The 22,115-nt window shown below is 42.8% G+C and overlaps 1 protein-coding gene across 1 annotated transcript; it reads left to right on the forward strand.

Moving 5' to 3' along the window:
• The first annotated feature begins 424 nt into the window (after positions 1-424).
• On the forward strand, positions 425-21,726 carry LOC125456259 (SPARC-like protein 1). The gene is made up of 11 exons (XM_059651036.1): positions 425-523; positions 5,213-5,286; positions 7,143-7,178; positions 9,365-10,312; positions 10,909-11,449; positions 15,630-15,751; positions 17,729-17,849; positions 18,410-18,537; positions 19,779-19,927; positions 20,552-20,700; positions 21,231-21,726. Exons 2-11 carry the CDS (start codon positions 5,233-5,235, stop codon positions 21,257-21,259), a joined length of 2,277 nt encoding a protein of 758 aa, XP_059507019.1. The 5' UTR covers positions 425-523; positions 5,213-5,232; the 3' UTR covers positions 21,260-21,726.
• Positions 21,727-22,115: the final 389 nt, after the last annotated feature.

Raw genomic sequence — 22,115 nt, forward strand, 5'->3', positions numbered from 1 at the left:
CTCCTGACTTGTTTTCAGTTCTGATGAAGAGTCACTGGATTTGGAACATTAACTCTGTTTCTCTCTCCGCACAGATGCTGCCAGACCTGCTGAGTTTCTCCAGCATTCTGTGTGTTTGTTTCCAAATCTCCAGCATCCGCCTTTCCCAAGTTTGAAGTCTTTGTGGATCCGATAAAGCAAGGGTTAAGAAATTCTGGGGAGCCTGTGCACAGTCAGCAAAGCTTAACTGAGGGTAAATGTTGCTATTTCACACACTCCCCCTTCCCCCCTCCCCTCCCAGTGACTAATGTCTGGAGGGTTAATAGCGATTGTAACACCTCATTTCATCAGATCCTGCAAGCTATGATTGGCTGAGATTAGGGCAGGGTCTAAAATCCAGGAGGATAAGTTCCCAGGGGGTGAGAACTGCTCAGACACTGAGACTGATCTTTCTTCTCCTGCACTGATTAGCCCATTCACAGCTAGGAAAGACTTTGTGACAGATCCTATCTGACTCCAGTGATCTCTGCATCTTCCTGAAGTGGTGAGGTAACGAGAGAAATAAGTTAATCTCCTTTATGTTATGTTTATTCACATACAATAACTGAATTACTGAGATGTCAATTTAACAGTTTGAGAAATGTTACTGATGTGGCATCTTTAAAGAAGGAACTGAAAGTATTTGTCATCTTTTGTAACAAATGAACAATAATAGCTTCCAATATTTAAACTGATCTAAAACAATTATTAAAAGCTTTCTGCACCATGGTGACTGCCTGTGTTTTGGAGATTGCCTCAGGAAAAGGACTTTCGTTGGCCATAATGAAAGCTTATTTACACTAAAACTTGCATTTGAAATATTTGTAAATATTCCTGAATTTAGTTAGAGAAATGTATTTGTCAACTGTCAGGGATTGTTTAATTTGTGCATCTTTTCATTGACTTTTTAAAACATTGTGATAGCGAATCTTTGTGGTTGATTGGGAAGCTACACTAAAATATAACAGGCATTAAATGATTAAGATGTGTTACAGTAAATATACCTGTATTTGCAGCTCAAAAATCCAGCAGAGAATGGCATCCAACCATGGCTAAGAAATGAAGTTAATTTGAGTAAAGGAAGTGGCTTAGAACATTGCCAAAAAAGTAAGCCTGAGAATTGAGAAAATTTAAAATTTAGCAAAGGAAAGCCAAGAAACTGTTTATAAAAATACCAGTATGCAAAAAAGAAAAGTGTAGCGAAGACAAACATAGGCCCTCTGGTACTCAAGATACGATATAACAGGGAGTAAGGAAACATCCGGTAATCTAATCAAACACTCAGTGCCTTAGCAGAGAAAGATACAAAATAATCTCAGAACACTAGAAAACAAACAAGAAAGAATGAGGAACTTGGTAGAAAAAGTCTACTTGGGAAATTAACATGACTGAAGGTTGACGACAACTCTGTACCTGCCAGCTGACATCCCAAAGAGTGTTGGACAGATAGTGCATGCATTGGTGGTAATTTTCCAAACTCTTATCAATCCTGAAATAGTTCCTGCAGATTGGAAGATTGCAAATGTAACTCCACTGATTAAGAAAGGGGGGATAAAAGACAGGTAAAATATTGACCTGTTACCCTGACATCAGTCATGGGGAAATGATCGAATCTATCACAAAAGATGTAATATTCAACATTTAAGATAATTTTGGTAAGATTGGGCAGTTAGATTTTTGACACCTGCTGAGATTTTTTTTGATGTAACTTGGAGAATCTATAGGGAAGAGTGAGTGAACGTTGTATATTGAGATGTTAAGAAGACTTTTGGTAAGATCCCATCCCTGTTAAGGATTACGGACAGGATTAAGGCAAATGGAATTCGGCGTATTATACTGGCAGGGATTAGAAATTGGTTAAAAGATGGAAAACAGAATAGGAATGAATGGGTCATTGCCAGGTTGTAACTAATTGATGATTCAGATACAAGGACTAAATGTCATATTCCAACTTTTGCTGATGAGACATTACTAGTTGGGATTGTCAGCTATGAGGAGACTGCAGAGAGATTTCAAGGAGATTTAGACAGGCTGAAAGAATGGGCAAAAAATGGCAGCTGGAATACAAGATGGGAATACTGATTTTTTGCACTTTGAAAGGAAAACAGAAATGCAAACTGTCCCTTAAATAATGAGATGTTGGGAAGCATTGAAGTCCCTGCCTGAGGCCAAAGAGAGTGTAGCAAAACTTCGGCAGTTAGATCCCTGGCATTGTAACCTCAGAGGGTAGCTGGAGAGTGGGTTAAGGGGGCATGTTAATGATGAAGAAACTGAGTTTCTGAAAGAAATGAAAGACAATGGCTCCAGTCCTCCAAAGATGTGATCAGAAGAAATGTCTGCGCATCCAGCCCTCGATATTAGTAAACAGCCTGACAATCAGTAACAGTGGAGATGGGATCAGAGGGCAGTGGTGAGAAGGTTCAGTTTTTGGATGATAAGGTAAGGTGCAGCTGAGAAAGGGTGCAATGATTGATAGGCCACAAGGGGTAAGTGATATCAAGGGGAGGTTGCACAGACCTGTGCTCCCTGCTTTGAGTTTGGAAATCTAAGGGGTGTTATCAAATCAAGGTTTCTAAGACGATTGAAGGAGTTACTAGGGTAGAAACACTCTGCTCCTGTTGGGAGGAATCCAGACCAGTGGGTCCAACCTTAAAACCCGAGCCAGGTCACTTAGATATGATGTCCTGCAGCACATCTGCACACAAAGGGGAGTGGAAATCTGATATCTTTCTCCCCAGACCACTCCCCCCACCCCAGCCCTGGCAAAAGAAAACAGTTGAGGCGGAGGGCAATTGAAAATGTTAAAATGCAGATTGATAGGTTTTTGTTGGGGAAGGGGTATATGAGTTTACAAAATCAAGCTGGGGGAGATTGGCCAACTCCAAACAACATCAGCAATGATGAGGAATTTCCAGTCTTCTGAATTTCCTGAAACTTAATCTACTCTCCAAGTTTAACCAGTTTTGGAAAACTTGGGAATGATCATATTATTGACATGTATCAGTCAGAAATGGTGTTTTCACCCAATGCACAGCTTCTGGGTGGTTGAGTCGATCAATGCTGTGTAATCTAGTATATACACTGTAACTCCCCACTCTTCTCTGCAGACTGTGACTGTTCACACCCAAGATGTGGTAACCACAGCGTGTGCTGAGCGTCTGCTGTGGTTTCAATGGGCCATGTTGATTCACTTAATGACAGCATAGGATCAGACGCAGGGTGTAGCAATCTCCAGGCTCCTGAAGGTATGGACAGACTTTCAGTGTGTAGGCAAACTGCAAAATAGTTAGCTCCACCTCTCATTCACTACTTCAGCATGAAAATAGAAAGTCTGAATGACAGAAATTGTAATTCTGACGCATGTTTTTGAATTTTTCATGTTTGTGTTTATGCTCAGAGTGAGCAATTGTATTTAGTTCCACGTCTCCTCCTTTATGTATGACTCTATAAGAAGCATCTGGATCTGATCAGGGGCAGCACAGTGGCCCAGTGGTTAGCACTGCAGCCTCACAGCACCAGGGACCTGGGTTCGATCCCAGCCTCGGGCATCTGTTTGTGCGGAGCTTGCATGTTCTCCCTGTGTCTGCGTGGGCTTCCTCCCACAGTCTAAAGATGTGCAGGCTAGGTGGATCGGCCATGCTAAATTGCCCGTAGTGTTCAGGGGTGTGTGGGTTATAGGGGGGTGGGTCTGGGTGGGATGCTTCAAGAGGCGGTGTGGATTTGCTGGGCCGAAGGGCCTGTTTCCACACTGTAGGGAGTCTAATCTAATCTTATGTGAAGAGTTTAGAAGGATGCTGGCAAATGGGACTAGATTTATTTAGGATATCAGGTCAGCATGGATGATTTGGGCCAAAGGGTCTGTTTCCATGCTGTATATCTCTATAATTCTATGACTGACTAAAGTCTTGATCCTCACATACCTCCCTGATTCCCTTTTTTTATGAAATCCCATGACACCAGGTTATAGTCCAACAGGTTTATTTGAAATCACATGCTTTTGGAGCACTGTTACAACCTGACAGTACAGCAGCACTCCAAAAGCATGTGATTTCAAATGAACCTGTCAGACTATAACCCAATGTTGTGTGATCTCTGACCTTGTTTCCCACCCCCCCCACCCAACTCCAGTCCAACACCAGCATCTCCACATCATTGGCTACATTTTTGTTATGGAATTAGCACCGATGGCTTTCAGGAGGATGAACTTGTGTTGGGAATTCTACAAACTTTTTTTATGTTTGAAGTTGTGTATAAATATCACCTTGTGACTCCGGACGTCTGGGGAAACCAAGCACTGATAAATCCCCTAATCATGACCTTATCACCTCCAGGCTTAATTAAAAATAAAATCCCAAAGATTTTGGAAATCTGAAACAAACACAGGGAAAGTGGTGGAGAAACTCGGCAGATCTGTGGAGCGAGAGAGAGAGAGAGATGGTTAACATTTTGAGTACAGTATGAGTTCTTCAGAACTAAAGATGACTTACTGGACTCAAAACTTTAACTCTCTCTCTCCCTCTCTCCCTCCCTGTCTCCCCCTGACCCCCACCTCCCGCCTCCATAGATGTTGATGATTTAAGTCTCTGTTTCTAGTTTCCTTCGATCGTCATTAAATATCATCGCACCTTGTGGTCACAAAGCTCCTCTTAACCAAACCTCCAGCCCCTGCTGGATTGTTCTGACTCCAGAATCCCCAAATAACCCCATATTAAAATGTTCACTTCAAGTTTAAATTTCTTCAGGACCTCACCTTCTACAGCTCTGTAACCTCATTCATTCTCCAATCCATCTATTTCTCTCACTCCAAATCCCTTCCCCTGCCCCAACCTCTCCATCTTACTCTTCTTTTAACGCCCTCACCTTCTGTCACCAACATTTCGTTTGACCTGTCCCCATACCCCGATCTAATGCTCCCATTTCCTATTTTCCCATTCCCCCTCTTTATTCCCCACATTTCCATTTCTCCCCTCTCCTCCAGCCCCTACCCCACTCAAAATTTCCTTCTCAGTGAGTCTTTTGATGCTACCACTGTCAGACATCTTGCCACATTAATCTATTCTTCAGTAGGAGCTATGTTCCAGAGTCTGCATAAACGGAACAATATCAGAACGCGAGGGCGAAAGGCTGCTTTGAACCTTTGTCCAATTACTTTTCCACGCTGTGATCCCGAATGAGCAAAGTTCTTGTTTTTCAGATCCAAGTCAGCACAGAGAGATGCAAACCACAGTTTTCAGCATGTGCCTGGTTGCCATGGCGTTTGCCAACCCTGTAAGTATCACCTTTTCAAAATAAGAAGCTGTTCAAAATAAATCATCAATAATCTGCTAACATTTTTTTGAATGGATGTTTGTCATTCTTGAACAGAAACAGAAGTTGCTGGAAAAGCTCTTCAGGTCTGGCAGCATCTATGGAGGAGAAAACAGGGTTAACGCTTCAGGTCCGGTGACCCTTCCTCAGAACTGGGGTAGCTCCGGGAAAGGGTGACCGGACCTGAAACGTTAACTCTGTTTTCTCCTCCACAGATGCTGCCAGACCTGCTGAGCTTTTCCAGCAACTTCTGTTTCTGTTCCTGATTTACAGCATCCGCAGTTCTTTCGGTTTTTATTTGTCATTCTTGGACAAGGTGTGAAGCAGGTAATTTTTAAAATATTCTTCCATGGATGTAGACGCTGCTGGCTGGCCAAGTATTTATTACTGGTCCAAAGTTGAGAGATGTCATCTTGAACCGCTGCAGTCCATGTGCTGTAGGTAGATCCAAAATGCCCTCAGGGAGGGAGTTACTGCTGAGCAGCTACTGCCTGATAGCACCGGAGATGACACTTTCCGTCCCTTTACTGAAGCTCAAGCATAAACTGATGGGGCGCTAATTGGCCAGGTTGGATTTGTCCTGCTTTTTATGTACAGGAAGTAGCTGGGCAATTTTGCACATTGCCGGGTAGATACCAGTAACTCCATTGGAACAGCTTGCCTAGGGGAGCGACAAGTTCTGGAGCACAAGTCTTCAGTGCTGTTGCTGGAATGTTGTCAGGGCCCATTGGCTTTGCACTATCCAGTGTCTCCAACTGTTTCTTGATATCATGTGGAGTGAATGGAAATTGCTAAAGACTGGTGCCTGTAATTGTGGGAACCACTGGAGGAGGCCGAGATGGACCATCCACTCGGCACTTCTGGCTGAAGATTGCCCTGAAAGCTTCAGCCTTATCTTTTGCACCGTTATGCTGGGCTCTTCCATCATTGAGGATGGGGATATTTGTGGAGCCTCCTCCTCCAGTGAGTTGTTTAATCGTCCACCACCATTCACACTGGATGTGACAGGACTGCAGAGCTGAAATCTGATCCATGGGTTGTGGGATCGCTTAGCTCTGTCTATCACTTGCTGCTTCCACTGTTTAATGTGCAAGTAGTCCTGTTTGGTGGCTTCACCAGGTTGATCTCTCATCTTCAGGTATGCCTGGTGCTTCTCCTGACATGCCCTCCTGTGCTCGCCATTGAACCAGGGTTGATCCCCTGGATTGATGGTAAAGGGTGAGTGGACCATATGCCAGGCCATTCCAGTGGGCAGTTTAGAATCACCCACAATGCTGTAGGTCTGGAGTCACATGTAGATCAGAGCAGGTAACGATGGCAGTTTCCTTCCCTAAAGGACATCAGTGAACCAAATGGTTTTTTTACAACAGTTGACATGGTTCCATGATCATCATTAGACCCTTACTTGTAGATTTTGGTTTGTAAAGTCTCTCTTTCTTGAGGATTTGGAATTTGTTGTAATGTAAGGGAAGGGGGTAGTTTGTTTTAAGCAGAAACTTGTCCATATTAAACAACATTTTCTATGGAACAGAATGGAGTGAGACCAACACCCACCCCAACCCCCTACACAGAGCACACACAGACAGGGGGAGGGTGGTCATTGAGGAGATTCCTGGCGAGGGGACTGACCAACGTTAAATAGAATAGGGAGAGCCCTAGAGGCATGTGGTGATGGGAGGTTCTTCTCCCAAAATCCCAAAGGTGACCCCTCAGGGAAACCTAAAAACAAGAGATGTTACTCTGTGACAGTGACAATTGGAATCATTGCATTGTACAATTCATAATGTCATCAACTGTTCTCCATTTCATTTGCACAGGTGCGGAAAGCTAGAGATGTATCTACAAGCATGGAGGTAATCACTCATGGTCCAGTATTCCAATAATATGGCTCCTTTCATAAAGTGCTTTTCAATTAATCTATAAAGTTGCATAAATGTGTCAAGATGCTTCACAGAGTCTCAAGAATAGACATGGTGACAAACCATGGGCCTGGCCAAGGAGCAGGAACTAGAAGTTGAGACGGTGGTGGAAGGGGATGGAGTTTCAGAAGGGAATTCCTTTGTGGCTTGCGGCTTAGGCAGCTCGAGGCAGGGCCTTCAATGGCAGAGTGTGGAAAGAGAGAAAGACAACCAGCTCATGTTAGACAGCGGGGGTACGAAGATGCTGGGACTGACTGCCGTTTAGAGAATGCAGGATGTTTCAGGGATTGCGAGCCTGAAAGGATGTAAACTACAGGATGAGAACTTTAAATTGGAAATTGGATGAGTAGGGCACAATGGTTGAGAGGAACTTGGGTAAACGTTCAGTATGGGCAGCAGAGATTTGGATAAGCTGATGCTCAGAAGGGTTAAAAATCTGACTATCTCAGCCTTAAACATAATAACTCAGCTTCGAGAGCCATCTGTGGTAAAGAATTTCACAGGTTCACCACCTTCTGAGAGAAGAAATTCCTCCTCATCTCCGTTTGAAATGGAACCTCTTATTCTGAGATTACACCCTCTGGTCTGAGACTCTCTCACAAGGGGAACTACCTCTCCACATCTACCCTGTCAAGCCCCATAAGAATCTTGTACACTTATTTCTCTGTTAATTTTTTTCTCTAATCAGTTTAGCCATAGGATCCTTTAAGAGACTAATATCAAAATAGTTCTGATGGCAGGTATGAGATTACGAACGGTGCCAACAATATAATAGACTGGGCTGTTGTGATGCTTTGGTAGTGTCCCCAGCTTTGATCCAGAAGGCCTGTGTTTAAATTCCACACACTCAGGAGGTGTGCCGTAATATCACTCTGAACAGACTGATGAGGGGAAAAAAACCAATGATGAGCTGGATCTTGCTGTTAGTGATGTGTTGATGACCTGCTAATGAGCAGAGACGTTGCACTATGAACACATATAGAGCAATGTTAATTTCAGTGACACCACTGTATCGGTTTTGCACGGACACTATTTCTCCACTTGCCTCTGTTACCTTTCAGAATCTTACAAATTTGAATGGTTATTGCATTACACACACACAGCAAAATGTTTCCGATCAAATGAATACCTTTTCATAAAATGATAATCCCCAGAAGGGAGCAAATTAATGAAATGACAAAACACTGGAGGCTGGCAATCTGAAACAAAGTGAATTAATGCTTCAGGACTGATATGAAGTTCTGAAGAGTCCTATCAGATTCAAAACGCTAACTCTGTTTCTCTATCCCCGGACGCTGCCAGACCTGCTGAGTTTCTCCAGCACTCTCTGTGTTTGTTTAAAGGAGCGCATTGATGTGGTTCAGCCTTATCACTACACTCTACAAACATGTTGTTAGAGACTTAAAAGTAAGCATTTTAAAATGTCAAACATTCTTCGTACTTTTTGTTCCCATGCCTATTTTCTCTCCTTGATAGTGTTTCTCTCTCTCTTTTCTTGGATCTGATTTAATTCTAGTCCAGAGACAGTAGGAGCTGCAGATGCTGGAGAATCTGAGATAACAAGGTGTAGAGCTGGATGAACACAGCAGGCCAAGCAGCAGCAGAGGAGCAGGAAAGCTGACATTTTGGGCCTAGGCCCTTCTTCCCGAAATGTCAGCTTCCCTGTTCCTCTGATGCTGCTTGGCCTGCTGTGTTCATCCAGCTCTAATCCTTGTTATCTCCTAATTCTAATCCATCTGATTTTTCTCTGCATTATTCCCCTGTTTCTTTTTCATTCCTTAAATATCAGTGCCTGTTGTTTCCTGATGCGTTGTTACCCTCATTTTGTCATTATTAGCTCACACTTGCTAACGGATGGGTGTAAGGAACTTTCAAGCTAAAGGGTGCAGTAAAATGTTGAATGTATGCGACACAACATTCGATGGAACTCTGCAACTAGACCCGGCTTATTGCTGTCTGTCGGTTTCAGTGAAGTGCTTGTAAAGTTTTTCTAAAACAAAAGGGTTATGAAAATGAGTTTATTATTCCGTGAACATAGATTAAGCCTTTTGTAGAAATAGACTTTGGTGAAAAGCATTGAACGGTTTTGTAACTGTGTGTTTATTCTGTAAATACAACAGAGCCAAAACTTCAATCAACTAAACCCACTTGGAGACCCCTTTCTGTTTAGAAATCTCGGGCCCTATGGGCGAAGACACAATTCTATAAATCGCTTCTTAAACACCAGGTTACCATACTATAACTTTAATGGCCAGCAATTTCCTTTCTACAATCCAAACCAGCGATTTCACTATTTTCCTGGGCAACAATTTCCCTTCTACAATCCAAACCAGCAATATCCTTACAATGGCAATTATCCTAATCAGCGATTTCCTTATTATCAGAACTTCTTCCCTACTTATCCAGTGACGAGACAAAATGTTTTGGGAGTAAATGTCGGACAAATGGATGCTCCCAGCATGAGTATGGAGGACACAACCAGTATGGAAGATAATCTGATCACCATGCCCTTTGGAAATGTGCCTTTTGATGGATCAGATTATGGTGTACCTTTTCTACCAGGTAATGAAGACCCCTTTCTACCAGATAATGTGGGACCTTTTATACCAGATAATGAAGACCCCTTTCTACCAGGTAATGAAGACTCCCATTCACCAGATAATGTGGGACCTGTCACACCAGATAATGAAGACCCCTTTCTCCCAGGTAATGAAGACTCCCATTCACCAGATAATGTGGGACCTGTCACACCAAGTGTTGACACCAATACTCTGGATGTCGGGGTTGACCAGCTGAACTCCCAGGAACCAGCTACTGATGTTTCGAATCCAGAGCAACCTGTTCTCCCATACTCCGAATCTGTGCAAGGAGTGGACTCACTCGGATCAGATGTTGAAGGTGCTTCTGTAATCAGTGAGAGCAACAAGGGGATGAGCCGACACAACACAATCTCTGAACCGACCAGATTGGGCATTAACCATGATGGATACATAAATAACGAGCAATTTGCCAATCAGCAAATGTCAAATGGAAACTTGGATGAAGGTGATCAAGCTGAACAGGATGAGGTATTTTTCCTTTCTTTTCAATTGATAGGCAGACAGTTGAAAAGATTAATCAATAAGTTGTATGGTATAAGTGGCTAAAACTCCTTCTCTCCTTCACCTGATAACACTGTATTGTGGTCAGGGGAAGAACTATTCTGATTCACAATTTGGTGTCCATCATGTTTAGGTACAGATGTAAAGCAGTTTTCATTGATGCATTTTATTCTGACCCAGAGGCTGCAACTATAAGCAGTTAGTAATCTCTGTGATAAGAATTAGTCTCCAGATATCACATGCTCTATTGACACTGTTCAGTTTAGGGACTATTAAAGATATGAAATGCTATCTTTGCAGCAGAGTAACTGATCATACATGAAATAGCTAAAATATTTCAGTTTCCCCCTTGGGACATCCATGCAAAGAGGAACTTTTCCATTCTCCAGATTTTGGAGTTTTTATATTTACACTCAACTTCTCAAAGAGTTAAATTACCATGTGTAAACTTCCAATAAAGAAAAGCAGACCTATAGCTGTTAATACAAGCAACACAGAAGTTGAATTCACAGTCACTTCATTTCCTTTCTGTAATCTGTTGGAAATTTTCTTCTCATTTGCAGATCCAAGATATTGTTACCAACACAATGGGTGTGAACCCACTGGCCTCTTCCCAGGATAATGATGGTGATGAACTTGAATCCAATTTTGACGTAGTAGAAGCCAACGAGGATGAACTGGATTCCCAGGAACAGGATACCACTCAGTCCAATGAAGAAGATCTTAATGAGTTTAATGATATAAATGCCCAGGAACAGGATACCACTCAGTCCAATGAAGAAGACCTTAATGAGTTTAATGATGTAAATGCCCAGGAACAGGATACCACTCAGTCCAATGAAGAAGATCTTAATGAGTTTAATCTACCAGGTTCAAATGATGACGAAGACCCTGACCTTGAAGATAACAACAGCATTAATTCCTTTACCAACGGTGGTACTGGTATCAATCGAGCGAACACTGCAGATTCCAATCTCCATGATAATGAGGTTAATGGAATTAATTTCAGTGAGAACAATGGAACTGGTATCAATCCCGTTGGAAATGGTGATGGAGCCAATGAAGATGCTGGCAGTATAACCAATAACATACAAAATGAAGTCGGTAAGTATCACATCAGGCTAAATTTATTGGTAATAACTTGAGTACTAATCCTTTCTGTACCTTTAGGCTGGACTGGATGAGCTTTTGTGGTGGCGTGGTAGTGCCCATATTTCTGAACCAGGAGGATCATGTACAAGGCCCACTGCTGCAGTGATGTTTAATAACCTGACAGGTTGATGAGAAGATATTGAGGTTGGAACCAACTCTTGTTCTTAAAGTTTCATGAACAACACCCCCCAGCAGCGTTCTGACAGTGGTCAGAGATGGTTGTGTGTTCAGCCTCATCATTGACTATTTTACATTTTCTTAGATGGGCCTTGTAAGTAAACAAGGCAAATTGGGCTCTAATGAATCTGGGAACATTGCTTTTATTTCACATGCTTGTAAATTCTTCAAAGATTGCAGCCTCTCTCCACCAAATAGCCCTCCTCAGGAACACTGGTTTATGCTGGAATAAAAACATAGGAACATGAGTAGGCCATTCAGCCCCTCAACCCTGTTCCACCATTCAGTGAGATATTGGCTGATCTGTGAACTAACTCCCTAAGTACCTTGCCTTTGGCTCATACCTTAATACCTTTGTTTGACAAAAATTTATCCATCTCTGATTTAAAATTAACAACAAATGTAGTATCAGCTGCCTTTGTGGAAGTGAATTCCAAACCTCTCCCTCCCTTCATATATCAAAGTGCTTCCTTACATCTCTCGCTGAATGGTCCAATTCTGGTGGGATCAGGGTATGAGTCTTACCATCTCCTTCCTGAGACGAGGTAGCTGGGTGACTGTCAGGAGGGGGAAAGGGAATAGGCAGACAGTGCAGGGATCCCCTGTGGCCGTTCCCCTCAATGAGTATTCCGTTATGGATACTGTTATTAGTGGGGTGTGGCGGACCTACCAGGGGAAGGCCATCGCGGACAGGTCTCTGGCACTGAGCCTGACCCTGTGGCACAGAAGGGAAGGGGGAAGAATAGGAGAGCAATTGTAGTGGGGGACTTGATAGTCAGAGGCACAGACAGGTGGTTCTGTGGATGTGAATGAGATGAAAGGATGGTATGCTGCCTCCCAGGTGTCAGGGTCCATGATGTCTCCGATCGTGTCTTCAAGATCCTTAAGGGGGAGGGTGAGCATCCAGCAGGCATGGTACACATTGGTATCAATGACATAGGTAGAAAATGGACTGAGAATGTGAGAAATGAGTACAGGGAGTTAGGCTGGAAGCTGAAGCCCAGGACCAACAGGGTAGTTATCTCTGGATTACTACCAGTGCCACGTGATAACAAGGTAAGAAATAGGGAGAGAGTGCAGCTAAACACGTGGCTACAGGGCTGTTGTAGGGGGCAGGGCTTCCATTATGTGGATAATTGGAGCACATTCTGGAGAAGGAGGGACCTGTACAGGAAGGACGGGTTACACCTGAACCAGAATGGCACAAATATCCTGGGAGGGAGGTTTGCTCGAGCTGTACGGGATGGTTTAAACTAGATTGGCAGGGGGTGGGGAAGCGGATTTGTAATTCAGAGGATGAGGTATTCAGCCTTCCAACAGACACAACAGGGAGTGAGGTGGTTTATAAAGAAATGCGGTCGATGGAGCATAATTAGAGGTGTTAGAGGTGTGTACACTTCAATGCAAGAAGTATCAGAAATAAAGCTGATGAACTTACAGCATGGGTCAGTACTTGGAACTACAATGTTGTGGCCGTTACAGAAACTTGGGTAACTCAGGGACAGGAACGGTTGTTGAAAGTTCCGGGATTTAGATGCTTTAAAAGAAATAGGGAGGGTGGAAAAAGAGGCGGGAGAGTGACATTGCTAGCCAGGGCTAGTATAGCAGCTACTGAAAGGCATTTTGAGAAGGATATGTCTACAGAGTCAGTTTAGGTTGAGGTCAGGAACAAGAAAGGAGCAGTCACTTTGTTGGGGTTTTTTTACAGACCCCCTAATAGTTGCAGAGAAGTGGAGGAGCAGATTGAGAGGCAGGCACTGGAAAGGTGCAGAAGTCACAGGGTTGTAGTCATGGGTGACTTCAACTTCCTAAACATCGATTGGAAACATTTTAGTTGTAATAGTTTGGATGGAGCGGATCTTTTCCAGTGCATTCAGAAAGGATTCCTGACAGTGTGTAGATAAACCAACATGAGGAGAGGCCACTTTGGATTTGGTGCTTGGCAATGAACCGGGCCAATTGTTAGACCTGTTAGTGGGAGAGCATTTTGGCGGTAGCGATCATAACTCTGTTTCTTTCACGATACTGATGGAAAAGGATAGGTACATACAGCAGGGTAAGGTTTATAACTGGGGGAAGGGTAATTACAATTCAATTAGGCAAGAACTGGGTAACATAAAATGGGAACAGATGCTGTCAGGGAAGAGCACTATTGAAATGTGGAGATTGTTTAAGGAATGCACACTGCGTGTGCTCGATATGTTTGTCCCTAGCAGGCAGGGAAGATTCGCTCGAGTGAGGGAGCCTTGGTTCTCAAGAGAGGTTGAATGAATGGTTAGTGCCAGAAGATTGGAGAGAGGCAAACATCATTCCCTTGTTCAAAAAAGGGAACAGGGATAACCCTGGAAATTACAGGCCAGTTGGTCTTATGTCAGTGGTGGGCAAGTTATTGGAAAGGGCTCTGAGAGACAGGATTTATGATCACTTGGAAAGGCACAGTTTGATTTGTGACAGTCAGCATGGATTTATGAGGTATAGATCATGCCTCACAAACCTTACTGAATTCTTTGAAGAGGTGACCAAACACATGGATGAAGGTGGAGCAGTAGATGTGGTGTACATGGATTTAAGTAAGGTGTTTGATAAGGTTCCCCATGGTAGGCTCATGCAGAAGGTAAGGAGGCTTGGGACAGGGGGAAATGTGGCAGATTGGATTCAGAATTGGCTGACCCTTAGAAGACAAAGGGTGGTAGTGGATGGAAAATATTCAACATTCTGCTCAGTTATGAGTGGTGTACCACAAGGATCTGTCCTGGGTCCTCTTCTATTTGTGATTTCTGTAAATGTTTTGGATGAAGGAGTAGAAGGGTGGATTAGCAAGTTCATGGATAATACGAAGGCAGGTCATGTTGTGGACAGTGCGGAGGGCTGTTCTAGGTTACAAAGCGACATTAATAGGATACAGAACTGGGCTGAGAAGTGACAGATGGAGTTTAACCCTGAAAAGTGCGAGGTGATTCATTTTGGAAGGACAAACTTGAAAACAGAATACAGGGTTAACGGAAAGATTCTTGGCAGTGTGGAGAAGCAGAGGGATCTTGGGGTTCATGTTCACAGTTCCCTGAAAGCTGCCACCCAGGTGGATAGAGTTGTTAAGAAGGCGTATGGTGTGTTAGCTTTCATTAATGGAGGGATTGAGTTCAAGAGCCGTGAAGTTATGCCCCAGCTGTACAAAAGTCTGGTTCAGCCACATCTGGAGTATTGTGTCCTGTTCTGGTCACCTCATTACAGGAGAGATGTGGAAGCATTGGAAAAGGTGCAGAGGAGATTTACCAGGATGTTGCCTGGAATGGAGGGAAAGCCTTACGAGGAAAGTTTGAGAGAGCTAGGGCTTTTCTCTTTAGAACGACGAAGGATGAGAGATGACTTGATAGAGGTGTACAAAATGATACAGGTATAGATAGAGGAGACAGCCAGAGACTTTTTCCTAGGGTGGAGATAGCTATTGTGAGGGGGCATAGTTTTACAGTGAGTGGAGGGAGATATCAGGGAGACGTCTGAGGTAGGTTCTTTACTCAGAGAGTGGTAGGGGTGTGGAATGCATTGTCGGAGAGGGTAGTGGAGTCGGCCTGATTAGGGGCATTTAAGCTGCTATTAGATAGGCATATGGATGATAGTATAAGGTAGGGGTGGAGGTTAGATAGACCTTAGGTTTAGGGTAAAAGCTTGGCATAGCATCGTGGGCCGAAGGGCCTGTACTGTGTTGTACTGTTCTATGTTCTATGGTCTGAAAGTGACCAGCATCAAGGCAGAAGAGATATCAATATCAAATGTAAATGTTCATATCAGCTTACACTAATTGGTGAGATTTGAAAACAAGGTCATTCCCAAACTATGGAAAGAAAAATGGTGCAGAATAGGATGTCTGTCTGACCATTGTACCTCACATCCAAATACCTGCAATAACAGAGAGAACCTGATTGAACCGAATAATCCTGATTATGTTTTCTTTCAGATTCCTGTAAGAAGAATCGCTGTCGCCATGGCAGGGTCTGTAAGATCAATGAGATTGGAACCCCCACTTGCATTTGCCAGGATGTGACAACCTGCCCCATAAACACTCCTGAATTTGCACAGGTGAGGATACTTACCCATTTTCAACATCAGTTAAAACCAGACAGCCAGGATAGAGAACAATTTCAAACCATCATCATTCTTGCTGTTTGTTCCTTGGCCCTATGGTTTGACTATGTGATTGAAAAAGGTGACACTGGAAGGTGATAGAACACACCCAGAATGGGCTTAGTTTCATAAAGAAATGCAAAATCATGGTTGTTTCTGAGCCAACCCCATGTCCACTTCAAAAGAAGGCCATGACAAGTTAGACAATGAATGACTGGAAAATGAATTGAAAGTTGAGATATTCGGTCCGCCTCCCCCTCTCTCCCTATTTATTCCAGTTCCCTCCCCCCATCCCCCTCTCTGATGAAGGGTCTAGGCCCGAAACGTCAGCTTTTGTGCTCCTGAGATGCTGCTTGGCCTGCTGTGTTCATCCAGCCTCACATTTTATTATCTTGGAATCTCCAGCATCTGCAGTTCCCATTATCTCTGAAAGTTGAGATATATTTGTTGAAATAAAGAAAACAATTTTACAAGGAACAATACATACAGAAGGAGGCTGTTCTGGTGAACAACTTATGTAATAAGTTCCACTGTGCTTACATTTTTCCCATGGCCCTGTATATATTTTTTCTATTAAATATTTATTCAGTTCCCTTTTGAAGTCATTAAAGCTGCTTTTTGAACAGTTCATTCTTGTTCCATAAAAACGTTTAATTTCCTCTCTGACATTTCTGTCATCACATCCTTTAGATTTTGACCCTCGTGCCAGTGGGAATAGTTTCTCCCCATTTATCAGGACTCTTCAGGATTTTGAATGCTCCTGTTACATCATCTGCAACTTTCTCTTCCCTAAAGTAGGACCATCCCAGTTCCTCCAGTCTCTCCACATCGCTGAAGTCCCTCATCCCTGAAAGCACACTTGTGCATTTTTTCTGCAGGCTCTTTAATGTTTTCATATCCTTCCTAAAATGCTCAGAGCTGGAAGGAATATTCCAATTGAAGTCAAACCAGTGTTTTATACACATTCAACATAACTTCCTTGCTTTTTTGCTCAAAGTCCTGTTTAAATAAATTGCAGCATTTTAGATACTTTATGAAACATGCTCCAACCTCCAGTAATTTATGCCCAGGTTCACCCAGGTCTGTTTGCCTTGGAACTCCCTGTAGAACTTAGCCCTTTAGTTTTGTTTTGTCTCCCCATGTTCTTCTTACCAAAATGAGTCACTTCTCAATTCTCTTCACTAAATTGTATCTCCACATGGTTGCTCAAACCAGCAATCTACATTCTTTGTGAAATTTTGCACTATCCCTTGCTCACACTTTACAGCCCTTCCATGTTCTGTATTATGCACAGTTTTCACAACCTATATCCTGGTCGCTGAGGTCCAGGTCATTAATATGCCCACACTACCTATTCTTTACAGGCAGCCTGTAGTTCAGTTCTAGTTTTGCTGCTAATCTTTGAATCTGACTTGTCTGGGTCAGAATCATTTATCTCTTGAAGTTGACTCTCTCTCAGTTCCTTATTCTTCCTCTGGGCTGCTCTTTGCTGTGTTCCAAAGTGAGCCTACCCTCCGGCTACATAATCACTGTCCCCTAAACTTTCGGTCACTTGATTTATCGGCCGCCTCATGTCCAAGAGTCTCGTCTAGCACAGCCTTCTGTCCCATGACTGTGGCAATAAGCTGCCGTAGGAAATCCTTCTGTACTTACCTCAGCAAATCTTGCCCCACTCTGCCCGTTTCACTGCTACTATCCCAGTCGATATTTGGACAATTAAAGCCCTTCCCTCCCTGCCACTACTTTGTTGACCTGACAATAAATCAGCAGCGTCAGGGAGCGAGCAAGTCCCTAAAGTACTGTGCTCCTTTGGCAGCATTTATGGAGCGAGAAAGAGTGACTGTTCAGGCCCATGACCTCTCATTGGCTTGAAGTTTAACACAAGTAAATAATGAAATTGCTTCCAGTTAATTGTCTGATTTGGTCCTTTAGGTGTGTGGCACTAACAACAGGACATACAGAAACCCTTGTGAATTCTTTGCTTCCAAGTGTCATCTTGAAGAAACCAAGGAGGAACATAACATTCACCTGGACTACATGGGACCCTGCAAATGTAGGTTTTAATGGTGCCGTGTGGTTTGTCCTATTCAGATACTTTCATTTCAGAAAATAAATTTGTGGTGTTGGTAATAACACATGAGTTACATCACAGCAGGTCTTGAGACACAGTTGGTAGAGTCCATGCCTCTGAGCTAGTACTCAATGTTTGAGTCTTACCTTGGGACTGTGAAATCAACATCACTGGAAACAATTATAAGGTCACTATCGCAGTGCTGTTTCTGTGAAAATTAGCTACATTTCCTGCATTACAATAGTGACAACACTGAAACACTATATAAATGCAAATCTTTCTTTTATATTCCACTGACGAAGCCCACAGTTTTGTAGTTGGCTAAAACAGGAACCAGCGAGATACAAATCCAAACATGAATCAGACAGACCTGCTGGCATCTGCATCATTGTACAACAGGCTGAGGATTGAATTGATCCAAATTTTTTGTAAAGGTAATAATTAACGCAGGATGAGGCATTCTCACTCGCAGTTTTGTTTTGCATTGTGTGTGCGTGTGTGAGAAAGAGAACTGAAATTTGATTTCTTTTGGTCTTGTTCAGACATTGCTCCATGCATGGACAACGAACTGATTGAGTTCCCTCTGCGTTTGCGTGATTGGTTGAAAAACATTCTGATACACGTGTATGAACAATCTCCTGGTCTACTGTCTCCGAAAGAGAGAACAGCTGTAGGTGAACATGTATCCTTCAAACAACAATACAATGTTTATCCATGTGCTGAATGCTAATGTTGAAAATTGTTCTTAATGGTTACAATCTAGAATGCATTGCATTAAGCAAAATTAATAGTGACTTTCGAAAATGAATTGGTTAAATATTTGAAGAGTATAGATTATTGGGGTTCTGGCGAAGGAGAGAGGTGATGGAGCTAATCGGGAACCTCATTCAAAGAGCTGCCATTTGGCAGGATGGCTCGAATGGCCTCCATCTGCATTATCATTATTAACGTATCATTCTATACACCAGGAGTAGTCAGGCAAAGATTAGGTAAAATGCAATCCCAATTACTTTCAACCTAGTGAGAAAAATTAAATATTTTCCTCCTAGTTTTGGCCATCCGTTGAAACTCTGACAAAATCAGCTTTCTAACTGCAGAGTGGGTTGGAATGTTTGGGAAATGCAGACTGTCCACTGTGGAGATGAGACCCAGGAAATATGTAAATCCATCTGTACTTTCCATCCAGAACAAATCCTGTAATAGTCATGGGGTCACTCTGTTACTCCAGGAGACGGAGATCCCTGCATGTTTCAGGCTGATGGAGCAGATCCACATATGGTGGCGAGATGATGACTGAGTTCAGGGTAGTTCTGGGTGACATGGTGAGAAATTATCCTCCTGGCTGTACAAAAGCAGCTCCACTTGGGTCAGCCCCCACCTACTGTCACACTGATAGCATCCAGACAGCTGCTTCCTGACTCTGTGTGCTGGTTGTTTCACACAGCACTGTTTACCAGGCAGTCAATGCTGGTGTTGTAACAGTGACATTACTTGGTTAGTAATCCAGTAAAAGCAGCCTTAAAGATCCAAGGACAATGGGTTCAAATCCTCGCAAGTCAGCAGGTGGAATTCAATAAACCCTGGAAATGAGAACTTGCGTCACTAATCCTGAACATGAAGCTACATTGATTCTCATCAAAACCCATCAGGTTCATTAGTGCCCTTCAGGAAAAGAAATCTGCTGGCCTACATGTAACTCCAGACGCAGTGCAATGTTGTCACTACCTGCGATGACAACTGAAGCCTGGTTTTATGATGCTCAATCTTTTACCGACACGTGGAATTAAAGCACTCAGCCCCAGCACGCACTGTTTCAAGACCCCCTTCCAAGTCAAACCTCCTTCATGAACAATTGAGATAAGCCCTAACAATGACCAGGCTGACCAATTATATCTGTACTTCCTTTCCCAGATCCAGGAAATCTACAATGATGAGCAGCGTCTCGAACCTGGAGATTACTCTCTTGACCAGCTCTCTGATGACTTCAATCGGAATTACCATATGTACATCTACCCAGTTCACTGGCAGTTCCAACAGCTGGATCAGCACCCTATTGATGGGTATGGAGGGAGTCTCCTCCTGTATCATTGTTTTAGTTTTCAATCCAATGAATCTAACTTGATTGCATTCACTTAATTAATAGAGAGGACCGAGAGTGAAGCCCTTGAGCTGGAAATGTTGTCTCTGTACCAAGATCTATTGGTCTTTTACAATTGCAGCCCATTTGATGCAAGTTTCTTTTTACTGTGATCATCTTTAGATTTATAACCAAACACCAGAGAGTGCAGAGAGAAAGAGAGAGTTAAAATTTCGAGTCTGCTCAGATTTCCAGCATCTGCAGTATTTTGCTTGCCTTAGCTTTATAGCCAGCTTGCCTATTATGAAAACTAAGTTTATTCAAATATTTCTTTCATCAAAGCCCTGACCATTAGATAGTGACAGATGGCAAATCACAGCTGAGCACAGTTCCTCATTCAGCCAATCGAAATGGACGATGATAAAACTTTTCATGCCAGATAACAAAGCTTGGAGCTGGATGAACACAGCATATCAGGCAACATCTTAGGAGGACAAAAGCTGCTTGGCCTCCTGTGTTCATCCAGCTCCACACTTTGTTATCTCAGATTGTCCAGCATCTGCAGTTCCCATTACCTCTAAAACTTTCCATGCCTTTATCTTTACAGTTACCTTTCCCATTCTGAACTGGCACCTCTCCGTACCACATTAGTCCCCCTGGAGCACTGTTCATCAGACTTTTTCACAGGCTGTGACCTCAACAGAGACAGAGGCATCTCCCTGTCAGAATGGGGCACGTGCTTCGGCATCAAAGAAGGTATGGATGTGCGTGCCTGTGCATACCTGTCTGTGCGTGCCTGTGTGTGCCAAGGTTGAGGATGGGACACAGATGGATGGAGATAGATTAAAGGGCTGTATAATTTAGTGGGGGGAGGCATGAGGGTGGAAGATGGTGGAAAGTTGTAGAAATTTAAATAGAACACTGAGGCTATATCTGGATTTGAACATGAGGATAAGTGGATGGGACACAAAGGAGCAGATGTGGGTGGGAGTGGTGTTTGAGTGTGAAGTATGGATTGGATTGGGCATAGACTGGGAGCTTGGCCAAACTGAAGCTCACAGAGGCTGGAGAATGGGAAATTGTTAGTTTGAGCATTGGAATAGTCAATTTATCAGTGACAAATCCATTAATGTATTCCAGCAGCTGTGAGATCATTGCTAGCATCTTCTGTTTGAGATGAGATTAAATAGTCTCATGGTTAGAGGGTTTGCTCAGGGTGTTTAGAATTGAATTGAAAGAAACCAATAGAACTTCTTATTGAAACTTGGCTATTCTTTCTGTTGCAGAGGATCTTAATCCCAACTTTACCTCCTAAGATGATGACTAACTACACTCGGGAGGGTTTTGGATGTAAACGTTGATTCCTGTATCTGACAGTCTTTGATCTATCTAGATGCTACCGATGGACAGTTAATGTCACCTTCATCACTGGAAATATTCAAAGAAAAATACCCCTTTCTTTTTGAAACTTCAATAAGTTCATTTCATCTGGGGCATAAGGCTTTCTGGTGTTATATAGAATAGGTAATACAAAATGCTGACCAATGCTCAGGGATCATTGTGATTTTTTTCCCAAGTTGGCTGCACACCTGGAAGAATTTCAGCTGCAACTATCACTAACATCAATTACTATTATTAACATCGTTAACTAGTAAATATCAGGGCACTTTGGTGTAGCATCAATACAGAATCATCCAAGACATGAGTATCCCTGTTAAAGGGAGCAATCAGGGCATCAATCTTGACAAGTTTATATATTAATATTGATATAATTATAGATGTATGTGGGCTTTTTAAAAAGTCATCTCTGTAATGAATGGAACTTGATTTGATTTGTGTAGATCGCTTATGTCTGCGCTTGTTAAATCTAATTGATAAACTCTACTCACTTCTAATAAAATGCTTTGGGCAAACCTGTTTCTCAGGAGTGATTGGATTTTATAGATATGGCTCCAAGTGGTTTGGGACTGTTATAAAGATCCCAGCCTTCACACACAGGAAGCCTAAGTAACACAAACTCAGATGGTGTGGTCTCGGGACTCACAAAATAATTCAGACGGCAAATACACCGGTCCATAGCTTTGTGGCATTATCCAGTATCACCAAGTTAATTGGTTTGTGCCAATTTTAGATGTTCTCCAACAAGGCAATAGAGATGGTTAGGTCTAGCT

Source organism: Stegostoma tigrinum, chromosome 1 (assembly GCF_030684315.1).
Source record: "Stegostoma tigrinum isolate sSteTig4 chromosome 1, sSteTig4.hap1, whole genome shotgun sequence".
In the NCBI taxonomy this organism is placed as follows: domain Eukaryota; kingdom Metazoa; phylum Chordata; class Chondrichthyes; order Orectolobiformes; family Stegostomatidae; genus Stegostoma; species Stegostoma tigrinum.

Coding starts and splice junctions, on each gene's coding strand:
- LOC125456259 (XM_059651036.1), top strand. CDS start 5,233: ATGCAAACCACAGTTTTCAGCATGTGCCTGGTTGCCATGGCGTTTGCC. Junction 10,313..10,908: donor ATCAAGCTGAACAGGATGAG/GTATTTTTCCTT, acceptor TCTCATTTGCAG/ATCCAAGATATTGTTACCAA. Junction 20,701..21,230: donor GTGCTTCGGCATCAAAGAAG/GTATGGATGTGC, acceptor TTTCTGTTGCAG/AGGATCTTAATCCCAACTTT.